We start from the raw sequence: 23,757 nt of genomic DNA, 5'->3' as shown, positions 1-23,757 counted from the left end.
TAAGGACATGGGCTAGCGGGAATAAGCACAAGTTTCAGATAAAAAGATAAGATTGTAGATTTAAATTAGGTTGCTTTTCCCTGGTTGTACATGGTGATTAAAAGGCCTCTGGATGGGCTACATGGGAATTCAGAGCTCTCTTTGTGTGTTATGTAATTTATTTGGCACTGATCAAGACTTGAGGTGAAAAATTCAAGGCCTTCATAAGAGACCTGATGTCAGGTTCCTCACATTGCCTCTCCATTATACCAAGATTTAATCCATTGGGAATGCCCAGCAATAGTAGCGCTTCACAGCAGTTCTTACACCAGTTCATGCTTACTGGTATTTCTGCAGAGTAAAATCAGAGGCTGCCAAGAAAGGTCTGCCATCAGGAGCCACCGGGAACATAATAAAGCTAGACAAAAAGAGTGACAGGTGCAAAGAAAGAAATGCACTGATTGGCTAGGGGTGGGAAGGCAGGGAAGGGAAAGCGGGTGGTGGTGGGGAATGGAATGGGGGGGACAACAGACGGACAGAAATGGGAAAACAGTTATTCATGCTGTGATTCAGGCAGGCAGGCTGGAAAGGAAATGGAGCTCTTTATAAAGTCCCAATTTTTCAGGAATCAAGGCTCATTCAGCACTCAGTCACAGTGGAGCCACTGTGTCCACAGTGTAGGACATGGACTAGAGAGAGAGCAGACAAGGGCATCTTGGATTGGCGACTTGTGGTAAATGTTTGCATGTGGTATATGATTGTCTTGGGCTTGGCTGACTCCTCTGTTTGTGATGGTTCAGCCATTATGAAAGCCTGTACTGGCATTAACTCCAAGGAAACAGTGGAGGTGAAAAGCAAAGGCTGAAATATAAAGTCCTGTTAAATATTTATTCCAGTAGAATCGTATGCAAACTAGTTGCCGGTGCCCTGTAAATCCAATTCCCAGCCTGCAGAGCACCCAGAGAAATATCTATCACCCAGCTAGAAGAGTCATGGTATACTCCTGCTGCCACTCTCACTCTCATGCACATACATATCTCTGTTCCCTATACATGCACACACCTGCATGCATACTGTAGACATCTGTAACTCCCACACACATATGTATATCTATATCTGACCCCATAGATTTACAACCATTCACACATACAATAAACCACACACCTTCACACTCCCCCCTTCTCTCTCTCTCTCTCTCTAGGCCAAAGACATATGTATAACCTTCACAAACAAAATAACATATACTTCCCCAAACATACATGGATGCGTATGCATCTCTTATCCAGGCCCATGTGCATACAGACATGCATGCCTCTATGCACTAATACTTCCACACATCTGAAAGCAGCAGCGGTCAGATAGGAAGCTACCGTCTCTAGCAAACCTGATTACAAGCAAATCCAACTGCTTCTCTGCTCTGTGGGACTGATTACACTGCAGGACATTTAAAAAAATGAGCACCACTTGATTCTGAAGTGGTGGAAAGCCTGTGCCATTGGACAGAGGTAAGCAGGCAATTCCAGGAGTCTGGGGTAGCAGGGAAAGGGGAATGTAGCCATGCTCCTTATTCATCTTTTTTCACTTCGTACTAAGTCCAGGGCTTAGGATTTGCCTTCTGCTCAAATAGATTTGAAATGGTTTCTACATGTCTTTTGCTGGCTCAATCCAGCAGCAAGGGAGTTAATTATTTTAGCATTTAGGCACATAAGAAAAAATCACAGTGCTCTGCCTTCTTGTTGGCTGGAAGAGCCCCCGAATGGTAGAAATGGCTACGCTGAAAGAGCTTGTGCTTGCTTGCAGATGTCTGTTTAATTAGCCGATGTGTGACACAGCAGAGAAGTTTGAGAGGTGCCACTGAGACACATGCTGGCTTCCACAGTGATTACATGGTGGCTAAATCTCTGCATCTCTGGGACCTCTGCTCTCTGCTTCATAAACATGAATTACAGCATCCAGGCAGTAGAGGTGGGCACATGGGATCCCAGTAAATAAGGACATCTCTGTGCCACATGGTCTGTGCTTCTCCAGTAGGAATAGAGGTGGCTGTGAGGGGCCCAGGGGCCATCACAGAGGCTACAATTCAGTGACTCTTTGTTCAGCATCACATTCCATTTAACAGTGAGAGCCAGACCAGGAAGGAATTGCACTGCAGCCACAGAGGCAGCTGGGGGTGGGGGAAGGGAGATATGGAGGAGGAAGCCACTGCCAAATCTTTGCCACCAGAAGACCCAGCGGAGACCAGATGGTTCTAGCTGCAGATTCTCCTCCCCACATGGCAGAAGGTTGAGTTGGAGAGGGCTACTGCAGAAATAAGTCCCGCTGCATTCTTAGTGCTGCTGCTGGTAATTCCTGGTTTGTCTGTTGCATCTAGATTTTGCTTACAGATCCCATGTTGTCCTTCCTGGCTCTGGGCTCTCTCGTTGCTGCTCCTTTCACCAGCCTGTCCAACCCCAGAGGAGATGTCAGGGGTCCAAACACACTGGTGCTCAGTGACAGGTTCCAGAGACACATGGTTGGGCACACCAGCATTCTGCAGAATTAACATTGTTCGTGCATCCTCTGGGGCCTTGACCCACAAGGTGTGGTGTGGCTTAACTTCCATTAAAGTTACTTTGTGATACAGAATTAAGTCCCAAGCCTCTAACTAATAATTATGCCTGAGCTTTCTAACTGTTACTCCAAAAAAGCCGGATTTTCTCCAGTCATTGCAACCCTTGTTCACTCTGGACCCTAACAGTGCAAGCTTCTGTTTTTACATTGTTAACTATTGTATATTTGCTTATATTGACAAAAGCATGGAGTTATCCTGTGACTATGGGTAAAACCTAGGTGTCACCAACCCCATTCCAACTGCCCCCTTGTGTAGGGGGAGAAGTGTGGATACACAAATACCTATTTTTGTGGCCTGCAGCAATGCTGTTGCCCTCCTGGGTGGTCAGAGATTGTTCTGAAGCTTCTGCAAACCTCTCCTGACTTTGGGAATGGGCAGATATCTGCAGGAATGTATCTGGCTCCAGAACCAAGCAAACTCCAAGCCCAGAGTTTCATTCCAACTGTGAATGCACAGTCTCCTCCTGTGAGCTCCTGGGAGGGACAGATGGATGCCTCAGTGACTGAAAAAACAGCCCTTTAGTCAGCAGTTAGTCAGCAGTAAGTGTTGTGTATGAGGGACTGCTGAGCACTGCTTACAAGAATAAAAGGTTCTCTATGACTTTCCCAGCCCTGCCTGGCACTCTCCCTTCTCAGTGCCGTTTTCTTCCTTAGTTGTTCTTGGGGTCTTCCGAGAGCCTGTTTGAGTCCGCAGGGCATTTGTGTGCATGCTCTGGGAGTTGGTGGGGGAGGGGGTGCTTTAATTAGAGCAGCTCCTGGAAGGGTGGCCTCCTTGAATTCAAGATCTGCTCTAATTAAAGCACCTGGAGCATCATGTGTATCAACATCCCCATGCTGAAAAATGGTGGCAGGGGCACTTTAACTAAAGCTCATTTGATGAGCTTTAGTTAAATCACCCCCACTGCCATTTTTCAGCAAGGGGACACTGACACATGTGATGCCAGAGTCTGCTGGAGCATGGTAATTACCATGCTCTAGCAGACTTGATTAATCGATGCAGCTCTGATGCACTGTAATTACAACGTGTCAGAGCAGCCTCTCTGCACATGTATAGGCATCCTCAGTGCTCAGCCTTGCATTGCCTAATCTGCCCTACACACCAAATCCAAAAATATAGACCAAGAGCAATAAACAAGGCATGGGAATGAATTCCATGCAAGCTGTGATAGTGCATGGTGCTGCCTGGGTCACCTTCAAATAGCCTCAGCCTAAAACCCAGATAAGAGTCATGCCCCGTAAGGATGAAAGGACCATAAACATGGAGAGAGACGTATAGCTATGGGGAATGTGTCTTGAAGCTTCCACAGATGGCTTCTCCCAGATGAGAAGGACCCTGGTGCCAGGAAGTAACCTTGTGAGCTGACTCAGAGTAGGATGATGGAGCTTTCCAAACCTATATTGTACAGCAGCAGCAGCAGCAACAGAGCAAGAGCAGCTGGCTTTGTACTTTCAGCCAGTGATGAATAGATATGAGGCTGCTGCTTTCTGAGCTCATGCCTGCTTCATGATTCCAGAGACTCAGCCTGGCTGTGCCACTCTACCAAGACAGTATGGTCATATGATGGATGTATAGGATCATCCGTACATCTTTAACCGTTATCATCATTGTATTCCAGGACTCTCTTCTCCACCTGTTGTCTTCCTTTTGTCAAATGCACTGAATCAAAATGAGAGAGACCTAATCCTTTCAGTTACATTAGGAGGCAACCATGAGGCATCAGTTACCTTAGGAGGGCAAATATCATATGCAATGAAGCCTCCCTCACAATGGAAGCTTCTCACGTCAAAAGGAAGGCTTTATTCAATGCTCACTGAAGCCCAGTGTAATGTCTCCCATCATCTCCAGCAGGACTTGGATCATGCCCTCAGACCTGTAATCCCCCGGAGACATCACTGGAAGAAAGGAGAAAAATAGCAACAGTGGATCCCATTGGAGGGAGATCTCAGCAGGGCATGATGATTTTGCTCAGGCCAAGCTAGAAGCCATCCAGGGTAAGAGCCATCAACTCCCGCAGGATTGGAGCTTGCATTTATTTTTCTAAACCTTGTGGTTTCAAAGTGAACCTGCTGATCATGAGCCCAGTGATGCCGCCGACCTGAATCTGCAGGCAGACATCTCCTGTGCCTTAGCTGTCACTCAGAGCTTTCCCAGTCTTCAGCAGGCAGAAAACTAACCCCAGCTCTATCAAGTTAGATCATGGGCAGGCAAAATCCGGCCCAGGGGCCAGATGCAGCCCACCAGGCCATTCTATCCGGCCCACATGGCCCCTAAACAAGTTACAAAATGAATATTTATCTGCCCTGGGCTGCCTGTCATATGGCCCTCGATGGCTTGCCAAAATTCAGTAAGCAGCCCTTTGTCCAAAATAATTGTGTGCCCCTGAGTTAGGTTCACACGCTTGTTGGAACATATGAGATCTATGAAGCTCAGGCTTGTTTCACACATAGCTGCTTCTTGGGATGCAGAAAACCCAAGGAACAAAGACCTGTGGGATGTCATGTGGCATTGCCTGCCATCTTCCCCGGCCATCAGAAAGCAGGGCCAGGGCTGAGTAACTGAAGACAGACCCTATTACAATAAGCTGGGGGAGGAGGGGCACAGCAGCTCTTTCCCCTAGAACCTTGGCTCCTTCTTTGGTGAGCAGAAATGTGCCTTTACCTCCAGCTACCTGTCAGAAACCTCTGACTTCTTCAACACACTAAAGCTTGTCTGCCTTTGATCAAAATCCCCTCCTCTTTCTCTTGGTTATCACCCTCCTTGCCCTTTCCCCATGGGACCTCATGGTTTGTGATAACTGAGTAGCTTCTCCTTGGAGCACTGGAATCATGAGCTTTTCCCAGAGAGTGGGCTGGTGGTGTGCCCAGCACGTGGCTGAAGGCTGCCCTGGGGAGTTGTCAGTGACTCCCTGATGCTCCATCAGAGAAGGCATAACTAAGCATCCTGGCAGGGCAGCTTGGGGCAACTCAGGCCATGCAGGGCAGAAATAGTCCAGCTCCAGCTGCCGCAGCTCACAACCCTTGATAAATTTGCAAGCTGCAGGGGTCACGGACTTGGGAAAATCAATTTTATGCTTTTCATCCTCCCAAATTAAAAACATGGCAGCAAAGAAGGGTTTTCCCCCCTCCCTGAATCTCTCTAGGAAGCAGTAAGGATTTCAGTAGGGAACTGAAATGTAATAAAAACAGCTTAATCTGGCTAAGGGGGATACTGGCTCAGCAGAGAGACTGCTGTCACCTCTGCCCTACTGGGGTGGGAGTCAGCAAAGAAGCAGCAGGACAGGGATTTGCATTATTTTGCCTTGGAAAGAAATGGAGGGCCCTCATCTCCCAGTACTAATGGCAAAGTTCACCTACACCCACCACCCAGGGGCATGGGAATGCCAGTTGCAGGGTTTGATGCCAGCAGAGTGCTGTGCAGGAGGGAAAGGCACATTTTTGTTGCCATTAAATCAAAGGAACTCCCCTTCTTGTATGAGGAAAACCTGTCCTCCTTGAATCCCAGCTTCTCAGATTCCAGCGTAGGCAAGATGCATGCATAATTGATACAGCAGCACATCATCCTGAAATAGAGAGTTATTGCTCCCAGCAAGCCTACTGGTTTCCCACGCATTTAAAAATTGCCCTCCTACCCATGGCACAGTCCTCATTGTCCTCTATTCCCCTCCCCTAAGGAAACAGCCATCCTTTCACTCTCATACCATTACTGGTGAAAGAGCCTTCCTTTCTGTGGCTTCTGTTGCATCTTCTCTGTACCTCCTGGCCTCTATATTCTGTTCCCTGTCTCAGCTGACTCTTTATATAAGATGTTTCCCATCTTTACTCATTTCTCTTTTCCTCCATGCGATCATCTTTAATTTAAGGCAGTTTTGTTTAATTCTGAGGCACAGCATCTACAGAGGACAAAATACAGCAGATGATGATGTGCTTTATGGCTGGCAGACTGGACAAAAAATTCAGTAACTAAAGTTTCTTCTAATACAAGTCAGGAGATTTCCAGCTGAAATATTGACCCCCTTTATCTGCATTCTAAGAGGCATATGTACTGTCAATATTGTGAAAAATCCCAGTAAAGACAGATCAACATCTACATTAAGTTTTCCTGAGGAAATATACTCGGGGGGGGGTGTATGTCCAGATCTGGCTCAAGGTTTTATTGTTTGCTATACTTATATAATTGTAGTAGTGGCTTAGTAAAAATAGCTCTTCATTTAGGGCTCAGTGTTAACACATCCTAATCCATGAGTTGTGGTGCAGGACCCAAAATGCAGTGTGAATCTGGGGGTCAAGAGAGCCATGGGACTGAACAGCAGAAGAAACCACACTGGAGGCAACAATCAGCTGAGTGCCACACACCAGAGCACCATGGTGGCTTCTACTGGGGCAGGTTGAATGAAGTTGAGATGGGCAGGCATTATCACAACTAGCCTGTGGGCAGTCAGACTCAGGGTCAAGGACCTGAGTCCAGAGCAAAAATTCAGAATAAGGTTATGGCCAGGGTTTGGAGATGGCAATCATACCAGAGTCCAGATACCAAAGTCATGACTGGAGTCAAAGAACCAGAATGGTGATCAGAAATAAGCCAAGGCAAAGTAGCCAGGTTTAGGGTCCTGGGGTCAGGAATAAGCCAGGATCAGGATACCAGTTTCAGGATTTGGTCCCTTCTAAAGTTTGCCACAGTCTCCCTGCCTATTCATGCATGTCAGGCAGTATCACCATTAGCAGGTTTGATCTCTTTCCATAGACTAGATTCCGAAGACTGAATTCTTTCCTACTTTGGAGCTATTACTATTTCTTCCATTTCTTTCCATTCCTGGTTTCAGTCCTTAGCCAGCTGGTTGACACTATGTTAACTTCAGAGCACAAGCAAGCTATGAGCTGTCTGGCACTTGCATGGTTCTTTAGTTTTTCTTAATTCTGCCGAGTCAGAATGATCAGGGACTTGAAACAGCAACCTGGACCTTCCCAGCCCAGCTTGCCTTGTAGCTGGGCACCAAGGGCATGTGCCAAATGGCTTCTATCTGAGGGCATGACAAGAGTCTATGCAAGCGTGTGCGCACCTATTAGAAGGATTGGGTGAGATGTGACTGATGGTGAGCTGCAAGGCAGAGGCTGCAAAAAGGGGTGTTTTTGGAGGAAAGTGGCTCCATAAGCCTGATCGTCACGCATGTTAGAACCATGAATGTACATACAAAATGCAGAGGCAATTGCATGCTTAACTTGTACATATAGCAGTCATGTGCATGAATTGGGTAACTGCCTGCACCAGTGACCAAAAAGGCACCTACTTGAACAGCCACTCAGTCTGTAACTGGAAAGTGCATCAATATGGGTACACATTTGGCACCAGTATTGTCTGACAATCGGGCCCTACATTCTACTGTGGTGGGAGATAAGGGAAATGGGGCAGTATGAACTCAGCAGCTCTGCATGCTTGGTACAGTGGGGGCTGGCAGCACAGAGCAAACCAGTAAGTGAAGTTCCTGCATTACAACTTTGTACCTGAACATGACGTAAGTTTGCAGGTGAAATAAGAGTCAGGTTTTTCTGCACAGATGCATCAGGCAACATCAAACAAGTCCTGCTTTTGTCTAACTCCAATGCACAATCTCCTAGGCAGATAGCAAGCTCAGTGTAAGGGCTCTGACCTGAGCAGAATCCACAGGCTGCCACAAGGGAAATCCTCTGCGTCATCCTTACCTTTTTCCAACAGCCCACAGAACCAGTGTTTCATCCTTGCCAAAGGTGAAGGGAGCCTTTTCTTCCACCCCAATGGGCAGAAGCCCCCAAAGATAGCCTCTCAAGACCTCCCGCCTGACTCCTATTGGACCACCCATTGCACATTCTTCATATAGGCTCTGCCCCATTCACAAGAGATAGGGCAGCTGTGTCCACCCTTGGAACCCCAGCCATTGCCAGGCAGCTGTTGCCCAGGGAGGCTGATGGTTTAAGTTGGAGACAGGCTTGTCAGCAACCAGAGAGGAAATGTGATTGGTCTTCCTTTCTCTTATGTATTTTTCCCCACTTCTGCCTAGCAGGTTCTAGCATATCACACACCTCTGCTGAGCGAGTTCTGTGCAGGAGAGGGGTGCTGACCCATGAATGACTAGCAAGCAGGCCTGCAGCAGAAAGGGGATGAAACACTCAACATGCAGCTCAAGCAGGCTCTAGCTATGGCTGTGACTGATAGCAAGGATCTGTTATTGCCTTGGAGCTGGTTCACCTGGAGATGCTGAAATCCAGCTGGGAGCCTCACAAGAACATGTATGTTTGACACTCATTTAGAACAAAGCTCTTCTTGGGAAAGTTTCAACAGCTCTGCTCCCTCAGCTGAGTGCCAGGAGCCTGCCACTCTGCTGCTCAGGCATGCTGTCACCAGCTCTGTGGGCAAAAAGAGGCATCTGGGGAGGGTGAGCCAAAGGAGAGCTGAGATATGAAATCTGAATGTTGCACTGGGCTGTGATAGAAGCTGCTGGAAATGGATTTATCAGGATGGGGATGCTTCAGAGCACAAGTCTGGAGTGAGCCCAATCCACCTAGCCTGACTGTGTTGCTGCCTTTTGAAGTTAATGTTGCTGCTATGCAATGCGGAGCTAGTGTCCTGCTCCTGATGAGTATAAACCAGTAATACGGTCAGGGAATATGAAGGTAAAAGAAAGTCCTTTGGGACAGGACCTGTTCCTTCGTTCACACAGAGTCTCAGAACTTCTGGAGATGCATCATTAGTAACAGACAACAATACAGCTAAAAGAACAATATTAGAGAGTAAGCTTTATGGGGGAAGGTCCATTGTTTCGTTTCGGGTTTGTACAGCACCTAGTGCAGTGTGCCCTGCTACATCCCTGATGCTTCTAGGCATGACTGCCATGCAGATAATATGAAATAAGGCACAGTGCTACAGAGGCATATGTCTGAATCATGACCATAGTTCTGAGGACATGCTTTGTTTGTTCAGCACCTGAAATTGCAATTGGTAAGAATTGCCTAGAACACCCTGAAGTGCACTGAGCCTTCACTTGGTGATGATTCAGCTGTGATCAGCCCAAGAAGGGGTTTGGTCTCTGCCTAATCACCACTTGTGCAAACCACAGATAAACTACATAGTTAGAAAAGTCTGCTTGGAGGGATCCCCTTCTGGAACTGTGTAGAAGGCTGCAAGAAGAGGCTGAGACAGTGGCTGAGCTGCTTTGGATTTGAGGGTTGGTATCACTGGGGGTGCTTTTGGGAGTGAGGTGCATTGGCAGAGCTGGGCTAAAAGTCAGGAGTGAAGTGCACTGGCAGATTGACGTAGGGAGTTGGTCTGTGGGTTCTGGGTGAGGTAAACTGGCACAGTGATGAGGTATGGGGCAGAGTGGCAGGTACCACCTGACCCCACACTTTTTTTAGCAGCAGCTCCGCTCCCAGAGTTTAAATTCGTTCTCACTATTATTGTCCAGAAAGAGAAAAGGGGCAACAGCAGCTTCCTAGGTCATAAAACAAGATGGCAGGCCCCTCTTTTTGCCAGCCATTGTGCTGAGCAGATGCCTGCCCAGATGCACCAAGCCCCATCAGAGCCAGCACTACATCCTGCTCTCTGATCCTGGTACCTCCCTGCTCTAGGGAATGGACATCTTCACCATCTTCTTCCCCTCCCCCAGCCAAGCTGCTCCTGTGTCTCACTTTTCTACTGGAGAAGCCAGCATGTTCCAGCCTGCAGGTGTAAATTGCACAGTGGTGGAGTCCAAGGTGGGATTCTCTAGGAAACTAAAACACAACAAACACAGCCCTTCTATGCCTTTCCATGGCAAGAGGTCTCCGCAGCTGCAGCTGTTCAGTCCAAACAGTGATAATGGAGTGTTTGCTACCCAGGAGTCCATGAGTTCTGCAACCAATTGCTGAGTTCAAAAAGCAGGAAGGGATTTTTGCAAAGCACATGCCCATTAAAGCCAGGAGCTTGTGGTACCTGGAGTTCAAGGCATTAATAATGGCAGAGGAAGGCTTCCCATCCTCCCCTCCAAAAAAGCTAGTAGCCTACTGAGGTGTATTCGCAGATGCATTGTTTGCAAGGCAAGGGAAGTGATTTGTCTGCTGTGTTCAACATTTGGGAGGCCTCACCTGGAGTACTTTGTCCACTTCTGGGCAGTGCAACTCAAGAGGGGGAAATTTGATAACAGTCTTCAATATCTGAAGGGTTGTTATAAAGAATCTGATGATAGACTATTCTCTGTGGCCACAGGGAACAAGACAAGGTGTGATTGTGTTAAATTGTAGCAAGGGAAATTTAGGCTGGATATTAGAAATAATTTTCTTACTGTGCGTGTGGTTAGGCATAGGAACAAGCTACTCACAGACACTGAAATATCCATCTTGGGAAGTTTTTAAGAGCAGGTGATACAAACACTCACCTAGGATGGTATAGACAAGGATGATCCTGACTCAAGCAAAGGGTCACTAAAGGACCTCCTGAGGACTCTTCCAGCCCTTCTTTTCTGTGACTGTCTGATTCTAACAGTAGCCCTAGTATGTTGAGCCATCTGGTGAGCAATAGTGTCTGAAGGTCACAGCCATCTGGCATCTGTTTGCTGAGGTTTCTAGAATAGTCATGACCAGTATAATATTTGATATTACCCCTGAATGAAGCACTCATTGCAGGAAACAGCCAGTCATCAACCCTGTGATGGACTAGGTGAGACATAATCAACCTTTTCCAATTTCTTTACTATGGAAGCAAGTTCACAAGAGTCACCATCCTAGCGAGCATTGGAAGGCCAACGACAGAATAAGCCATTGAGATTGAATTTGCACTCTCCCAAAATCATGGTCTGCCCATGTCAGAGCAAAGCCAAGATAGCAGGATAGTGTACAAGAAGCTGGCTTGGCCTCTGCTTAAAACTTGAGCCCATGAAGGACGGCAGTCTCCTGAGCCATCAACACAGCAAGTTTCACCAGTTCTAACAGTTAAACGCCAATGCCTCACTACTTCTGCCAGGCAACTGAAGGGTTTGGTTTGCTTTTGCCATGGAAGTAACAATCCCATCAGCATCCAGAGCTGTACTGGAGTCAGCTGCAAGGATGATGCAGGATATTCTCTCAGCTAAGTGTCCCTCATGGATACTGCAGATGGATCTTGCATGGGGAATGGTCATGTTACCACCAAGCTTAGTGTCAGCATGCAGACTACTTTGCTTCATTATTTAGGGCATAAGAGAGGCAGGCTGGGGTTGCACTAATATCAGAATAAAGTCCTAATCCCTCTGAGCTTTGAAGGTTCCTGCAACGCAGGTTTTCAGGGCCTTATATTGAGAGAGAGAGGAAATAAAGGGCATGTGGGGCACAGCAGTCCCAGAGAGAAAGTGAAACAAAGAACTCTGCTCTCCTAGAACCCATGCAGCCTGCTCTGTCTCTTGCCTTTGGGTCCATGCACTGGTCCTGAAGCATCACAAGACCTCCTTGTGCCAGAAATAGTGATATCTGCCCAGGGTTAGTGTACACAAACAGGAAGCTCAAAACTTCGGGCCAAGTGTTGCTCTATAGTCAGCACAGGTGAAACACAGGTGTGGAGGAGCAGCTAAACTGGCATCAGACAGGAAAAGAGGAACCCCAAGTACTCAGAGCCCTAGCAGGGGTTCAGGGGTTGTTCCAGGAACATATCCTCCTTGAGCCACTCTCAGGTCTAGGGCTTGGATGGATGGGTTGTAGGAAGAAATCTCCCAAAACACAACTAGGTTTTCACCTTAAAGCAGCATAAATAACTGCAGGCAGGGGAAAAGACCCAGGTGGGATGGGACTGCTTCTCACTCTGTGCATAGCTGTCTCCAATAAAGGCTGTGAAAGCAGAATGAAGGATGCTGTTTCCCGCCTGCCTGTTGTTCTTGAGAACCAGCCCCCGGCTGCTCTGCAGGCACCAGCCCTGGTGTGGAAGGGATGCAAGAGCTGCATCCCCCAGTTTCCTAGGCTCCCTCAGACCTACTCACAGCCCCTTCTGGAGGTGTAAGGTGCTTGCTGAGGTGGCAAAAAAACTGTAAATTAAAGCTGGGAAAGAGTTCTGTGAACTGAGACCTTATCCCTCCCACAAACTGTGCTTCTCTTGCCTGGGCTGACAACTAGCATGGCAAGTTAGCTGACATGTTCAGACTCCCATTTATACTCAGACATGGGACAGAGGCAGTACTGGAGGTGTACACCCACCTGTGATCAGGGCTGAGCATTTAGAGGCGGGTCTGAGATGCTGTAATGTGCACATAGAACAGGTTGGAAGGTATACACCAAAACAGTCTGGACTCACTCAAGCCCATCAGTTTATTTGGACCTCTGTGTGTATTTGTTTCTACAGAAAATCCCTGTATGTGAGTATATAATACACATTACACTATGTAACATACCATATGGTGTAGTGCTTAAGCACTGTGCTCTATATGAGATGGCTAGGGAGAATATATACTGCAGTGTACAAGATAGGTACCATATATATGAACTGGGTTCTGTGTGAAGTAGGTATAATATATATACACATTGCACTATACAAGGCAAGTGTACTGTCTACAAACTGTGCACTGTAGGACGTTCCATCTGAAAGACATCTGTACAGGGTGCATGTATGAAGAAAGTATAGTGGATGTTGTGTGACGGAGACATGCATAGATTCTTTAATGCTATATACCACGTATATGGCACCTTAGATAAGGCTTATTCTCAGTTACATGGACATAAACCTGGCAGCTCTACTGAAGAGAATTTTAAAGTAGCCACTTACCCAAACAACAGAAGCATGCTGCCCTGAAGGGCAAGAGACAAGGAACAGCATAGGATCTTCACACTAGGGAGACAGTTGGGCAGCAGGGGAGTGAGAAGAAAGCAGCCAGGATTTAGCCATGAGCAGCCCCCACCTGCCCGCCTCCCCCCGCCAGCAGGTCTTTAGTGGCTGCAGGTGCAGCAGTGCTCATCCACTGTCCCCCAACCACAGCTGAGTGAATATGTCAGGCCACACAACTGGACATTGTGAGAAACTGTCACACAAGAGCACGCCTTGCAGGACACAACATCTGGTCTACCATGTGGCTCACCTTTGTTGTTGTGCATGCCAGTAAATGACTACCTCTGAGAAATCCTAGACTGGGCCTTCAGTTGGTGACATTTCTCCCCCACTCCTGCCACCAGGCCCTTGACTAGTAAACTGTGTCATAAAGCCAGGACCCTGCATTTCCCTCCCCCCCATTCCCCGCTTCAGGTCAAAATTTGTGCTTCACTTAATTGTAGATTTTTCCTGTTCCTTCACATCACCCCTGTGCGCATGTGAGTTATTTCCTCATGAAGGCTCAGCTTCAAGGCAGCAGCTGGTTCCTGCTTTCACCCAGCCACAGAGCTTGGTTTGACTGAGACCCAAGGAGCTTAAGTGATTGGCCCAAGGTCACCTCCAGGGCCAGGGACTCAAGAGTGGGGTTAGAAACCAAAAACCTTCCAAGTCCATAGTTGCTAACTACTAGCCTATCCTGCCTCATGACAGGCTCCATGGCAGTGGCAGTGGTGTGCTTGTTGTGAACATACTTGTGGCAGGAGAAATTCCCAGATTCAGATCCTGCTTCATGTTTCTTATTCTGCTTTATTACACTTTGAGTGAGAGGGTTTGTGTGGGAAGGTGGCTGTCTTGCAGGCTTAGCCATCTCACTCTGCTGTGGGCAGAGGCAGTGGGCTGCTGGGCTGTACCCTGTTAATGCATGCGTTAGCAATTTTACTAAAAGCCCTAAAGCTGGGAAAGTGCTTGTCTCCTGGACTAAGGGTGAGTTGTCCCCTTGCTCTTCTTGTATTTCTTGGGCAATGAAGTGTGAGCAACTGGGGATGGAGGGTACACCTGAGATGTTCCCTGCAGGAGTTAGGATGGGAAGAGCCCTATATTATGCACAGCCTGGTGGCCAGCTTCTTAACTGGTGTAAATTGCTTCAGCCCACTTGGTGTCAGTAGAATCCTTTGAAGTCAATGGAGCTACACCAGGTTGCACGCACTGAGGACCTGTCCCTAGCCAAAATGACCCACAAGATATCAGGTTTGCCTTATCATTTAAGAACAGAGGACTGGGTGGGAGGCACAGGAAACTTGTTGCCCTGCCTCGGGACTTCCCAACACCTGATCCTTCCAAGAAGGCAGGAGTCACATGCTCGGGATGCACCTGGCCAATCAGGCAGGGGAAAGGAGGGAATGAATTCTCTGATTGCCTCAGACAATTAGTTTCCACCCCAGCCTACGCTATTTGCTTGCTATTATCTTAGCATAAATGGCTGTAAACTGTCTCACTAATGTCCTCTGTTATTCTGCACTATGCATATGTATGGACAGATCCATATGGATGTGCCACAGCCTGACTGCATGATTTATTCCCCTAAATTGTCCTTGACCTTTCTGCCTGTCCAACTGGCTCTGCTTGAGTGGAGTCATGGTCCATGCCCTCCCTGCTGCACTGCCAGCACCTTCACTTCTCCAGTGTCTCTGCAAGCTCCTGCCTCTTGCTGCTCTTCCAGCATATGTGAAAGCTCCCTCAGATGCTGAGACTCTTATGTCTGGTGTACTTATCTGCAAAATAATGCAATGGGAAGAAAAGGAGCTGACTGCTTTTGGGAGCCAAGGTTTTTAAGGATGCTTATAAAGTATAATGTCGCATTTCAGATTTCTGTGAATAGTGACCATGCTCTCATCTGGGCACTGCCCCCACTGCTCCAGCAGCTCAGCATCTGGTGGCAGGCTAGGCATTGGCATCTTGTAGCCAACACAGAAAATTGTTGCCAGTGTCTGAGATGTCAGGGGAATGTACCTCTGGGGATGTTCTGTCCACCACTGCCCAAAGGCAGGCATGGTGACAGGCTCCCTAGATCAGCTGTACCCTCCATGCATACGGCTGCCTCGAAATGATTGTTGCTGCAGGGAAGTGTCTTCACTTACCATTTGCTTCTAATTCAAGGCTGAAAATGCTCCGTATGAACTCATTTAGCAGACCTCAAGCTGCTGCCAACCAGAACAGGTTAGTGGTGTAACAGGAAGCATGCATTTCCCTTTAGGGTGGGTGTGCTGAATTTGCATTGGGGGAGGTCATCTGCACTGGAGCGAAAGGTTCACATGGATTCAACATAGGGATAGGTGGCGTGATTGGCTGGATTTACAGGGGTTGGGGTCTACTGGATCTGCCAAAGGGATCAGATGGATTTGCCAGGTACTGACATCATTGCTGAGATGATCAACAGGAATCCGAGAGGATTGGAATCAGCAGGACTGAGAGGGGTGAGAACCACATGGATTCTAAGTGAGGGGCAGTACCAGTTGCATCTCCTGGGGTGAATATGGCATTGCTTTTCTCTAAAAAGAACCTTCTTCAGGAGGGTAGCTGCACTAGTAGATTTAAAGGGTCACTCTATTAACTGTGCATATGCTAAAGAAAGCAGGTTTCCAAAGCTGTGTTGTAAATCACATCTTTGATCTTTTAGCCATGAAATTATTAAAACTCTCATTTCCTTTTCACCACTAATACAGTTTTTCTTACCTGAGCAGTGAAGAGAGGCTAGTCAGTTACTATGAGTTTTTAATGATTTGCTGACTGTGCTCTCAGTGACTCAATTCCACTTCTAGTCCATTTCACTTTTAAGTTGCCAAGCATGAGGACAGCTTTCTCAGATGAAGTTGGACAGCAAGCTTGTGGCACTGGTGGGAGTGGAACCCAAGCCTAGGGACAGAACTTACACATAAACCAGTGTAAGTGATCAGAAATTGGTTCAAATCTATAACACGACAGAAGTTCAGTGCACAAAAACCACTCTCAAAATGGCTGAAACCAGTTTAAGATAAACCTAGATGGAAGTAGTATCAGGCTTATTAGATTTAGATTTAATTAGTTTATTGAACTTCTGTCCCAGATCCCCTCCAGATTCAAGTTAACTTTCAATCCCCCAGCATCCTAGGATGCTTTGCACCTCCTCTGCAAACCACCACCACCCCTTGCAGGTTGGATGGGCTAGCCTTGGCCCCACTGCCTGCTCTAATCAAGCAGGGAGGCATGCTCTAGCATTCCCTGGCTTTCTGGCTTGGGCATTGCAGACATGTGGCTGCATTTCTGGAATCAAAAATGAATGTCTGTTCACTGGCTTATTGGTTCAATCTACACAGTTTAAACTAACCTGTGAAGACTGAATCATTTCAGCCTCAGGCTTTTTGACTATCTGTACTTAGCCCAGAAGTTCTAGCAGCCAGTCCTGTACTTTCACTGCTAGGCGCCATTCCCATCCAGGTGATTTGATTCTGTTTCTCAGTATTTTAGGGACATTGTTGCTGAATAAAACCAGATTATAGTTCTGTCCTGGAATCAAAGTAGCTCACACAGTGGAGCTCCTGCTATGCACTCGGGCCTAAACCTAGAGCTGTAACTGAGCAACAAACAGCCTCTTAGGTCAGGCCTATGAATATCCTAGCACCACCACTGCTCTGGTCATCACTACTGAAGCAGTTTCCTCTGGTGTAAAGAATAACATAAAGCCGGGTGCTTGTCAGAGAAGAGATGTTTCCCATCACATCACATTAATGTAACTCCATGCAGCAGGCACATCAGGCCCATCATCCCTGTACAAAATCCGATAACCACTGAAACACAATTGGCCACTTGATTGGAGAGCTGATTTGATCCCTGGCTCCACATTTCTCTTTGCTCAGGCAAGGCCTAGGTGCAGCATTTGACAGCAGGTTTTTTGAGCCCCCTGAACTAAAGGAACAGGAGCCCATGATTTACTGACAGCGCATTCCTTCTAGCCCTCATTATGCTGGTTTGGGACTAAGCACTATTAAATAAACATGCATAGATGCCAAAAAATAGCAGTGTCCTTATTTTATACAATTTGTGTTCAGGCTTTGAGGTCTACAAGTATTTGGACTCTGGTGAGCAAACAGTACTCCTCCCTGTGTCCTGTTATCCTAGTACCTCTCCCTGAGGTGCTTTCCATAGTCCTGTGTTATGTCCTTTCCTATTCCTTTCTGTCACTCATTGTGTTCTGCTTCCCATCCCTTTCTTACACTTTCCTCTTCCTCCCCCTTTCCTGACTCTCTCAGTTCTGAAATAACCTTCATTGTCTTTGTTTTTAGAGCTCATCAGGTGCTCACTCTGATGCCCTAGTGAGGTGGAAGTGCTTAGCTGGACAGAAAGATCTGTGGGTAAATTATCCATCTCAATGATCTGACCACTGTTCTTGTCTCTTTGGCAGCAGGACAGACTCCAACAGGAAAGAGATCAGATACAGAACGCATGAGAAGGCCTTTTTGTGCCACTCCTGAAGCAATGCTCTAGAGCCACCAGGACCATGAAGGGGCTAGGAGATAACAGAAGCCGCCACCTCTCTGATAACCTGGACTCCCCTCAAGACTCTCTCTATGCCACCCAGGACAGGAACCCATATCTCCTCAGCCCCACTGACTCCTATACCATGGACCCCCGGTTTCCAGCCCCAAATTCCCTCCATGGCGACTGCCTCCTCCCACTCAACAACCAGATTTCCAACAGCAGCACTTTCCCCCGGATCCATTATAACTCGCACTTTGAGGTTCCAGATGAGAACCCCTTCCCAAGCCATGCCCAAGCCACCAAAATCAACCGCCTCCCTGCAAACCTCCTGGACCAGTTTGAGAAGCAGCTGCCCATCCACAGAGACGGCTTCAGCACCCTCCAGTTCCAGAGGAGCGATTCCAAACACCGGAGTGAGAGCCCTGGGCGCATACGGCATCTGGTCCATTCAGTCCAGAAGCTCTTTGCCAAGTCCCAGTCCCTAGAGGGCAATGCCAAAGGTAGTGTGAATGGTAAGAAGGGCACTGATGACCCAAAGCAGAATCGAAGGAGCAAGAGCAAAGACCGGGCAAAGACCACTGAGACAAAACGCAGGACCAGATCTAACATATCAGGCTGGTGGAGCTCAGACGACAACCTAGACAGCGACACCTGCAATTACCGCAACCCCATGGGCCTCATGACCTTGGGTAGGCAGCCAGACCACAGCCAGCCTAGGTACTTCATGCATGCTTATAACACCATCAGTGAGCACATGCTGAAATCCTCCAAGAGCAATAACGACCTGAAGGTCACCCCCTGCACCAGCATCCCCATCAACAATGAGTCCAACTACATCAAAAGGGGCTCCTGGTCCACACTCACTCTTAGCCATGCCCGGGAAGTGTGCCAAAAGGCCTCCGCCACCATTGACAAAGCCCTGTTGAAGTCCAAGTCCTGCCATCAAGACTTAGCCTATCATTACCTGCAGGTGGGTGCAAAGCAGGGGTTTGCTTCTTGTTTCATATACATGTGACATGTACTGCTTTACTGGGGTGGGACTCTCACAGCCAGGTGATGGGCACTGCGTGGAAGGAGGGAATGAATGGGTCTTACCTGAAAGTTGATCTGTTCCTGTTACTTCATCCATCACTCCAAATTATCGTGACCCCCACTTAGAGCATCACAATCATTTCCACAGCAGTCAGCTACCAGTGGTGGGGTTTATATTTTTAAGCAGAAAATAAACAGCAACTGAGGATGAAATCAGTGTCAATTTTTCAATGAATCTCATTTACAATGTGTGGGAGCAGCTTGGTGTACCTATGCAAACCCACATGGGCTGCTACAGAAAGGGGCCTCCCTGGACTTAGTGGCTGACCCCAAGTGCCCTTGCCCAATTTTCTTTTCAGGTAAAGACCCACTACAGTTAAGACTAGGGGTGCACCGATGAAGATTTTTTTGGCTGATGCCAATGGCTAATTATTAACCAGCCATATTGGCCAATACCAGCCTGATTGCCGATATGCAGCCCAGCAGCTTGGAGAGAAGCATCTGGCTAGTAAATCTGTGAGGGGGAAGGGGCATGGGGGAGGGAAGGGTGTGGGGGCGGGTTAGATAGAGGCCTCCATGGTGAGGGAGGTAATGGAGCAGGGGCAGGCATTGCCCAGTCAGGGTGGGGCGGGGCAGGGCAGGGCACAGGAGAGAGACACAGGTGGCTGGTCTGGGGAATGGGGACAGGGGGAGGCACCCCACTGCTAAGTGGTCCCCCAGGGGAGGCATGGGGAATATGTGCCCCTCGGATTTGTGCATGGGACGGAGGTGGCTGCCCACTGTGGGCTTGGGGTCAGGGGCTATGCTGGCCTCTTTCCAACGGGGAAGCCAGGCTGAGGCTGCATTAAGGGTGGGTGGCGGTGGCAGCGCTGGGGGAGGGGTGGCTATGGAATGGCTACATGGAATTTTGGGGTGGCTGTAGCCAGCACTGCTGCCACTCCCACCCCCCGCCCTGCCACCATTTTCCCTGAGCACAACCCCAGCCCAGCCCCCCCAACCTGGAAGATGCCAGCACAGGCCCTGGTCCCAAGTCCACAGTGGGCAGCCTGTGTCCACCCCATGCACAAATCCAGTAGGCACATACCCCCCCATGCCTTCCCCAGGGGACAGTGCAGTGGCAGGGAGTTGTGTCCCCCATCACCGGCCCCAGCCCCATTCTCTCCCTCACCATGGGGGCCTCAGTTTGACCCCTCATGCCCCTTCCTTCCCCACGCCCTTTCCCCCCAACTAACTTACTGGCTGAATGCTGCTCTCCAAACTGCCAGACTGCATTCCTGGCTGAATGCATGCTGTGACTCCACACATGCATGCAGCATTTATTGATGACATTATCGGTTACACCAGCCAAATAAAGCCAATTGCTAATAATGTCAATTTTCCTTTTACTGGTGCTGATCCAATATGGACTGATATATTGGTGCACCTCTCATTAGGACCCTTCAAAGCAAAGCTGTGGCTTTAGACAGATGTCTTTGGTCAAAGCTCAGAACATCAGGATATACCTCTGCTCACAACTGAATCGATGTGATGCTCTGTGGTCATTACACACTTAACACAGTGAGCTCCTGGCCCATGACTGGGGCTCCTAGTTGCATTGTTGTTGCTGCTAATGATGGTGATGACAATGACTCACCTTCTACTAAGGTCAAATGTTCCCAAAAAAGTATCTGAGTTGCAGCTCCAAACTCACAGTTGTGTATCCAGTTGGGAGCAACTGTATTAACAAGTGTTTCAACATGTGCTGTGTCTACCTAATGTGGTTAGTCCACATAAATGGGTAAGAGTCTATTAATACTACTAAACAGACTTTTTCTTTCAGCTCATGTGGGAGGGGCCTGTATTTTTAGCAGTGGAGGTCACAGTTTAAGTCCCCTTGTAGTGTATACTGTTTGGTCATTACATAAGCACATTTAAACACGCTTGATATTTTTAAGCAGGCAGCACAAAACCAGCTGCATACCTAGACCGAGGAATAAAAATAAGTGGCCAGGCTTGGGGGTGTAGTCATGTGGGCTGTGCATGTAAATCGTACAAGTGCATTTTTAATACAGAGTTGTCAATGACTCTTCTGGCTGCAGGCAGCAGGTTCACAGCATTTAGAGAGTGATGAATTATTGAAAAGCACTCAACTCATAATGCCTCGCTTTCTTTTTCCAACAAATTAAATTACTGAGGGACCTATTGGATCAGGACTTTCATTAGCAAACATCATCACTGTTTTTCTTTGCATTCCCTTTGTTAAAGTGTTACGAGCTTAACTAATCAGCCACAAAAATACTCTCGCCAGCTCTACACGCACAACCTGGTGAAAACCAAAGTGCGAGTGAGACTGAACAAACTACAGAGATCACGCCAATGCACTGAGGCTCCCAGCCAGGAGGCCTCTTGAAGTCAGCTGGCCAGATGCCTGAGGCCCTTCCTCAGCCAGTATGACTTTGCTGGAAGCTTTGCCTGGGAATGGATTGCTTCATTATGCCGTAAACAGCGAGCTTCAATATCATGTGGATCTTGCCCCAGACCATGAGCACAACTATGTCATGAGGACTACAAGCAGCCAGCCGGCCCAGCACTATCCTTTGCACCTCTTGGTTGCTAGAAGTCAATGCAGTTCCACTGAAGTAGAAAGAAGACACATCTACCTGGCTTTCTTCCTGACCCTGGGTTCATCTTCAACAAAATAAGACCCCCCCTACTCTGGCTGTATCAGAAACCAACATTTATCTAGTGGAAACAGTTCAGAACAGCCCTGAGTATGTGTTTTATAGTTCATTGTCCTAAAAGAGCCAAGAGTGATGCTGAGGAAGCAGAAGGGTGCTGAGGCCCTCATTGAGCTGTCTAGGACAAATCCTGAGCCTGCCAGGTATAGCCAGGTGGGAGCAAGTGGGCAGAGCTGATGTCAGCAGCAGAGCCAGGGGCTGGAGGGAAGCGGTATAGCCATGGCCAGATAGTTACAGCAGCTGCAGACATGGTTTCTTAGACTCAGGCTAATGTACACAAGGTGACCACTCCATAAGGGAACCTTATTTTTAGGAGTAAGATGTGCCCAGCCACCTCTTCCTGCACACCAGCCAGGACAGTCACAGCAGGATGCTCTGAAAGAAGATCTCCATGTTGCCATTTTCCTTCAAAACTGAGCAGACACCTGCTACTAGGCCCCAGAAACACCATGGCCACTAGCTACCCCCCACCAGCCAGGAGGTCTGCAAGCTAAACAGTAAAGCCTCTGAGTGTGGCAAGGCCCTGAGCTTTCCACATGGTTTCAGGCATGAGTATTTGAGCTTCGATGGCTGTGTGAGTTTCTCACCTGAAGCCAGGCAAATTCTGGTGCTTTGGGCTAGGTTTGCCTTTAAGCTTCTGGAGTTCAAATCCCCAGTTCCATATGCTGACAGTGCCAGATTATGACATGCTGAGGCCCTAAACTATGTCCATCTTAAGAGGTCCTATACGAGAAAAATAATCCATGAAAATGTATTTCCATGACATTTTAAAATGAATTATTGTTATTTCTGCACAAATTTATTAACTCAATGTGAATAATAACTGTGCAGCCATATATATGTATATTTTTGTCATATTAGAATGAAAATGTCCAGGTTTTTTTTCTTATTTAGATGCCCCTCATATTGTGAGGCCTGACCTAAGTTTAAGTAGCTTAAACCTAAATCCGGCACTGTGTGATGAACCTCTACAAAGCCAATCCAGGGAAAAGAGCTGCCCCAAACCCTGCACACTCAGCCTCCCAGCTCCCTCTGGGATACCTGAGGGCCTGAGTGGGGCAATAGGGCTAATTCCCTTTGGCTGTATACACAAGGGGCTAAATAATGGAGTGGCACTGATGAAAGCCCCTGTCCGGCCGTCCTTGGCCATGGAAGATCATGGGGACATGAAGCCTAGTAGGAGCTGAGGAAGGGGAAGCCGTGTGGTGAGAGCCAAAGAGCAGCTGGGAATGTCCTTTACCAAGGACATGTGTGGAAACCAAATAGATCCACTGCAGTCTGCTCTTCCATCTCATTACTCCTCAGGAGCAATAAATGCCCTCCCCTGACAGGCCTCTCTCCAGTAGCTAGGAAGTGGTGCACTGACTGAAATGACATCTCCCTGCTTCCTAAGGGACCTCTGTGCTCTGAGAGCTGAGGCAAAGGCTGCAATGACAGGAGCACAGCATGCTTTTCAAGAGCAGCAGTGAGAACTGGAGATGGACCTGAGCAGCAAAGCACCAGCCCAGACACGCAGCTGGACTTCCCCACAGGTCCAGAATGTGCACAGCTGGCATCTGGGCTCGAGACTCTAGAGAAGAAATTCAGAGCTCAAGCCAATCATCCTCCTAGTGAAAAAAGGGCTACAGTCCTATCATGACCTGACTGGAGCCCTGAAAAGGGGCAGCAGATGCTTTTATTCCACATCTTGTCCCTCACTGCTGTCTGGCACCCTCTGGTCTGCCAGGCCTGTACACAGGGATACTCCATGCAGGGAGGCAGGCTTGGATCCATTCACAACCTGACCACAAGGGTCCCAAGGCTCAGCTAGAAGCAGGGTCTCATGAACAGGCAGCCTCATTTTCCCTAATAAAAAATCGTGAATTCTCTGATAAAAACCCCAAAACTTCACTCCCCCCCACAATCTTCCTCTGGCACTGCTTGTGCCCCTCACTCCCCGCCACAGCCCCCCACATCCCTGGTGGTACCCCACACCCACAGCCCCCTGCCCCCCAACCTCCCAGCTGCCAGGGCTACGGGGCCAGGGACCCGGGGCCACAGTCCCTCACCCCCACAGGAGGTGGCAGCTGCAGCAGCAGATCATAGCCCAGCTTCCCCCCACCCACTGCTTGCTGCCTGCATGCTGTGGACTCGGGC

General features: G+C 48.2%; 1 protein-coding gene across 1 annotated transcript in view; it reads left to right on the top strand.

Annotated features, from left to right (window-relative positions):
* The window catches only part of LOC109313315 (disks large-associated protein 4-like), a 57,853-nt gene that overhangs the window by 7,401 nt on the left and 26,695 nt on the right, over window positions 1-23,757 (top strand). The window contains exons 2-4 of the mRNA XM_019539810.1: window positions 4,439-4,581; window positions 15,515-15,574; window positions 17,796-18,842. Coding sequence (XP_019395355.1) covers window positions 17,892-18,842 — 951 coding nt within the window. The 5' untranslated portion in view covers window positions 4,439-4,581; window positions 15,515-15,574; window positions 17,796-17,891. The remainder of the gene's footprint in view (window positions 1-4,438; window positions 4,582-15,514; window positions 15,575-17,795; window positions 18,843-23,757) is intronic.

This window comes from Crocodylus porosus, unplaced genomic scaffold, assembly GCF_001723895.1.
Source record: "Crocodylus porosus isolate Cpor-Errol unplaced genomic scaffold, CroPor_comp1, whole genome shotgun sequence".
NCBI classification, from domain to species: domain Eukaryota; kingdom Metazoa; phylum Chordata; order Crocodylia; family Crocodylidae; genus Crocodylus; species Crocodylus porosus.
This window is presented reverse-complemented; position numbering and strand designations above follow the sequence as displayed.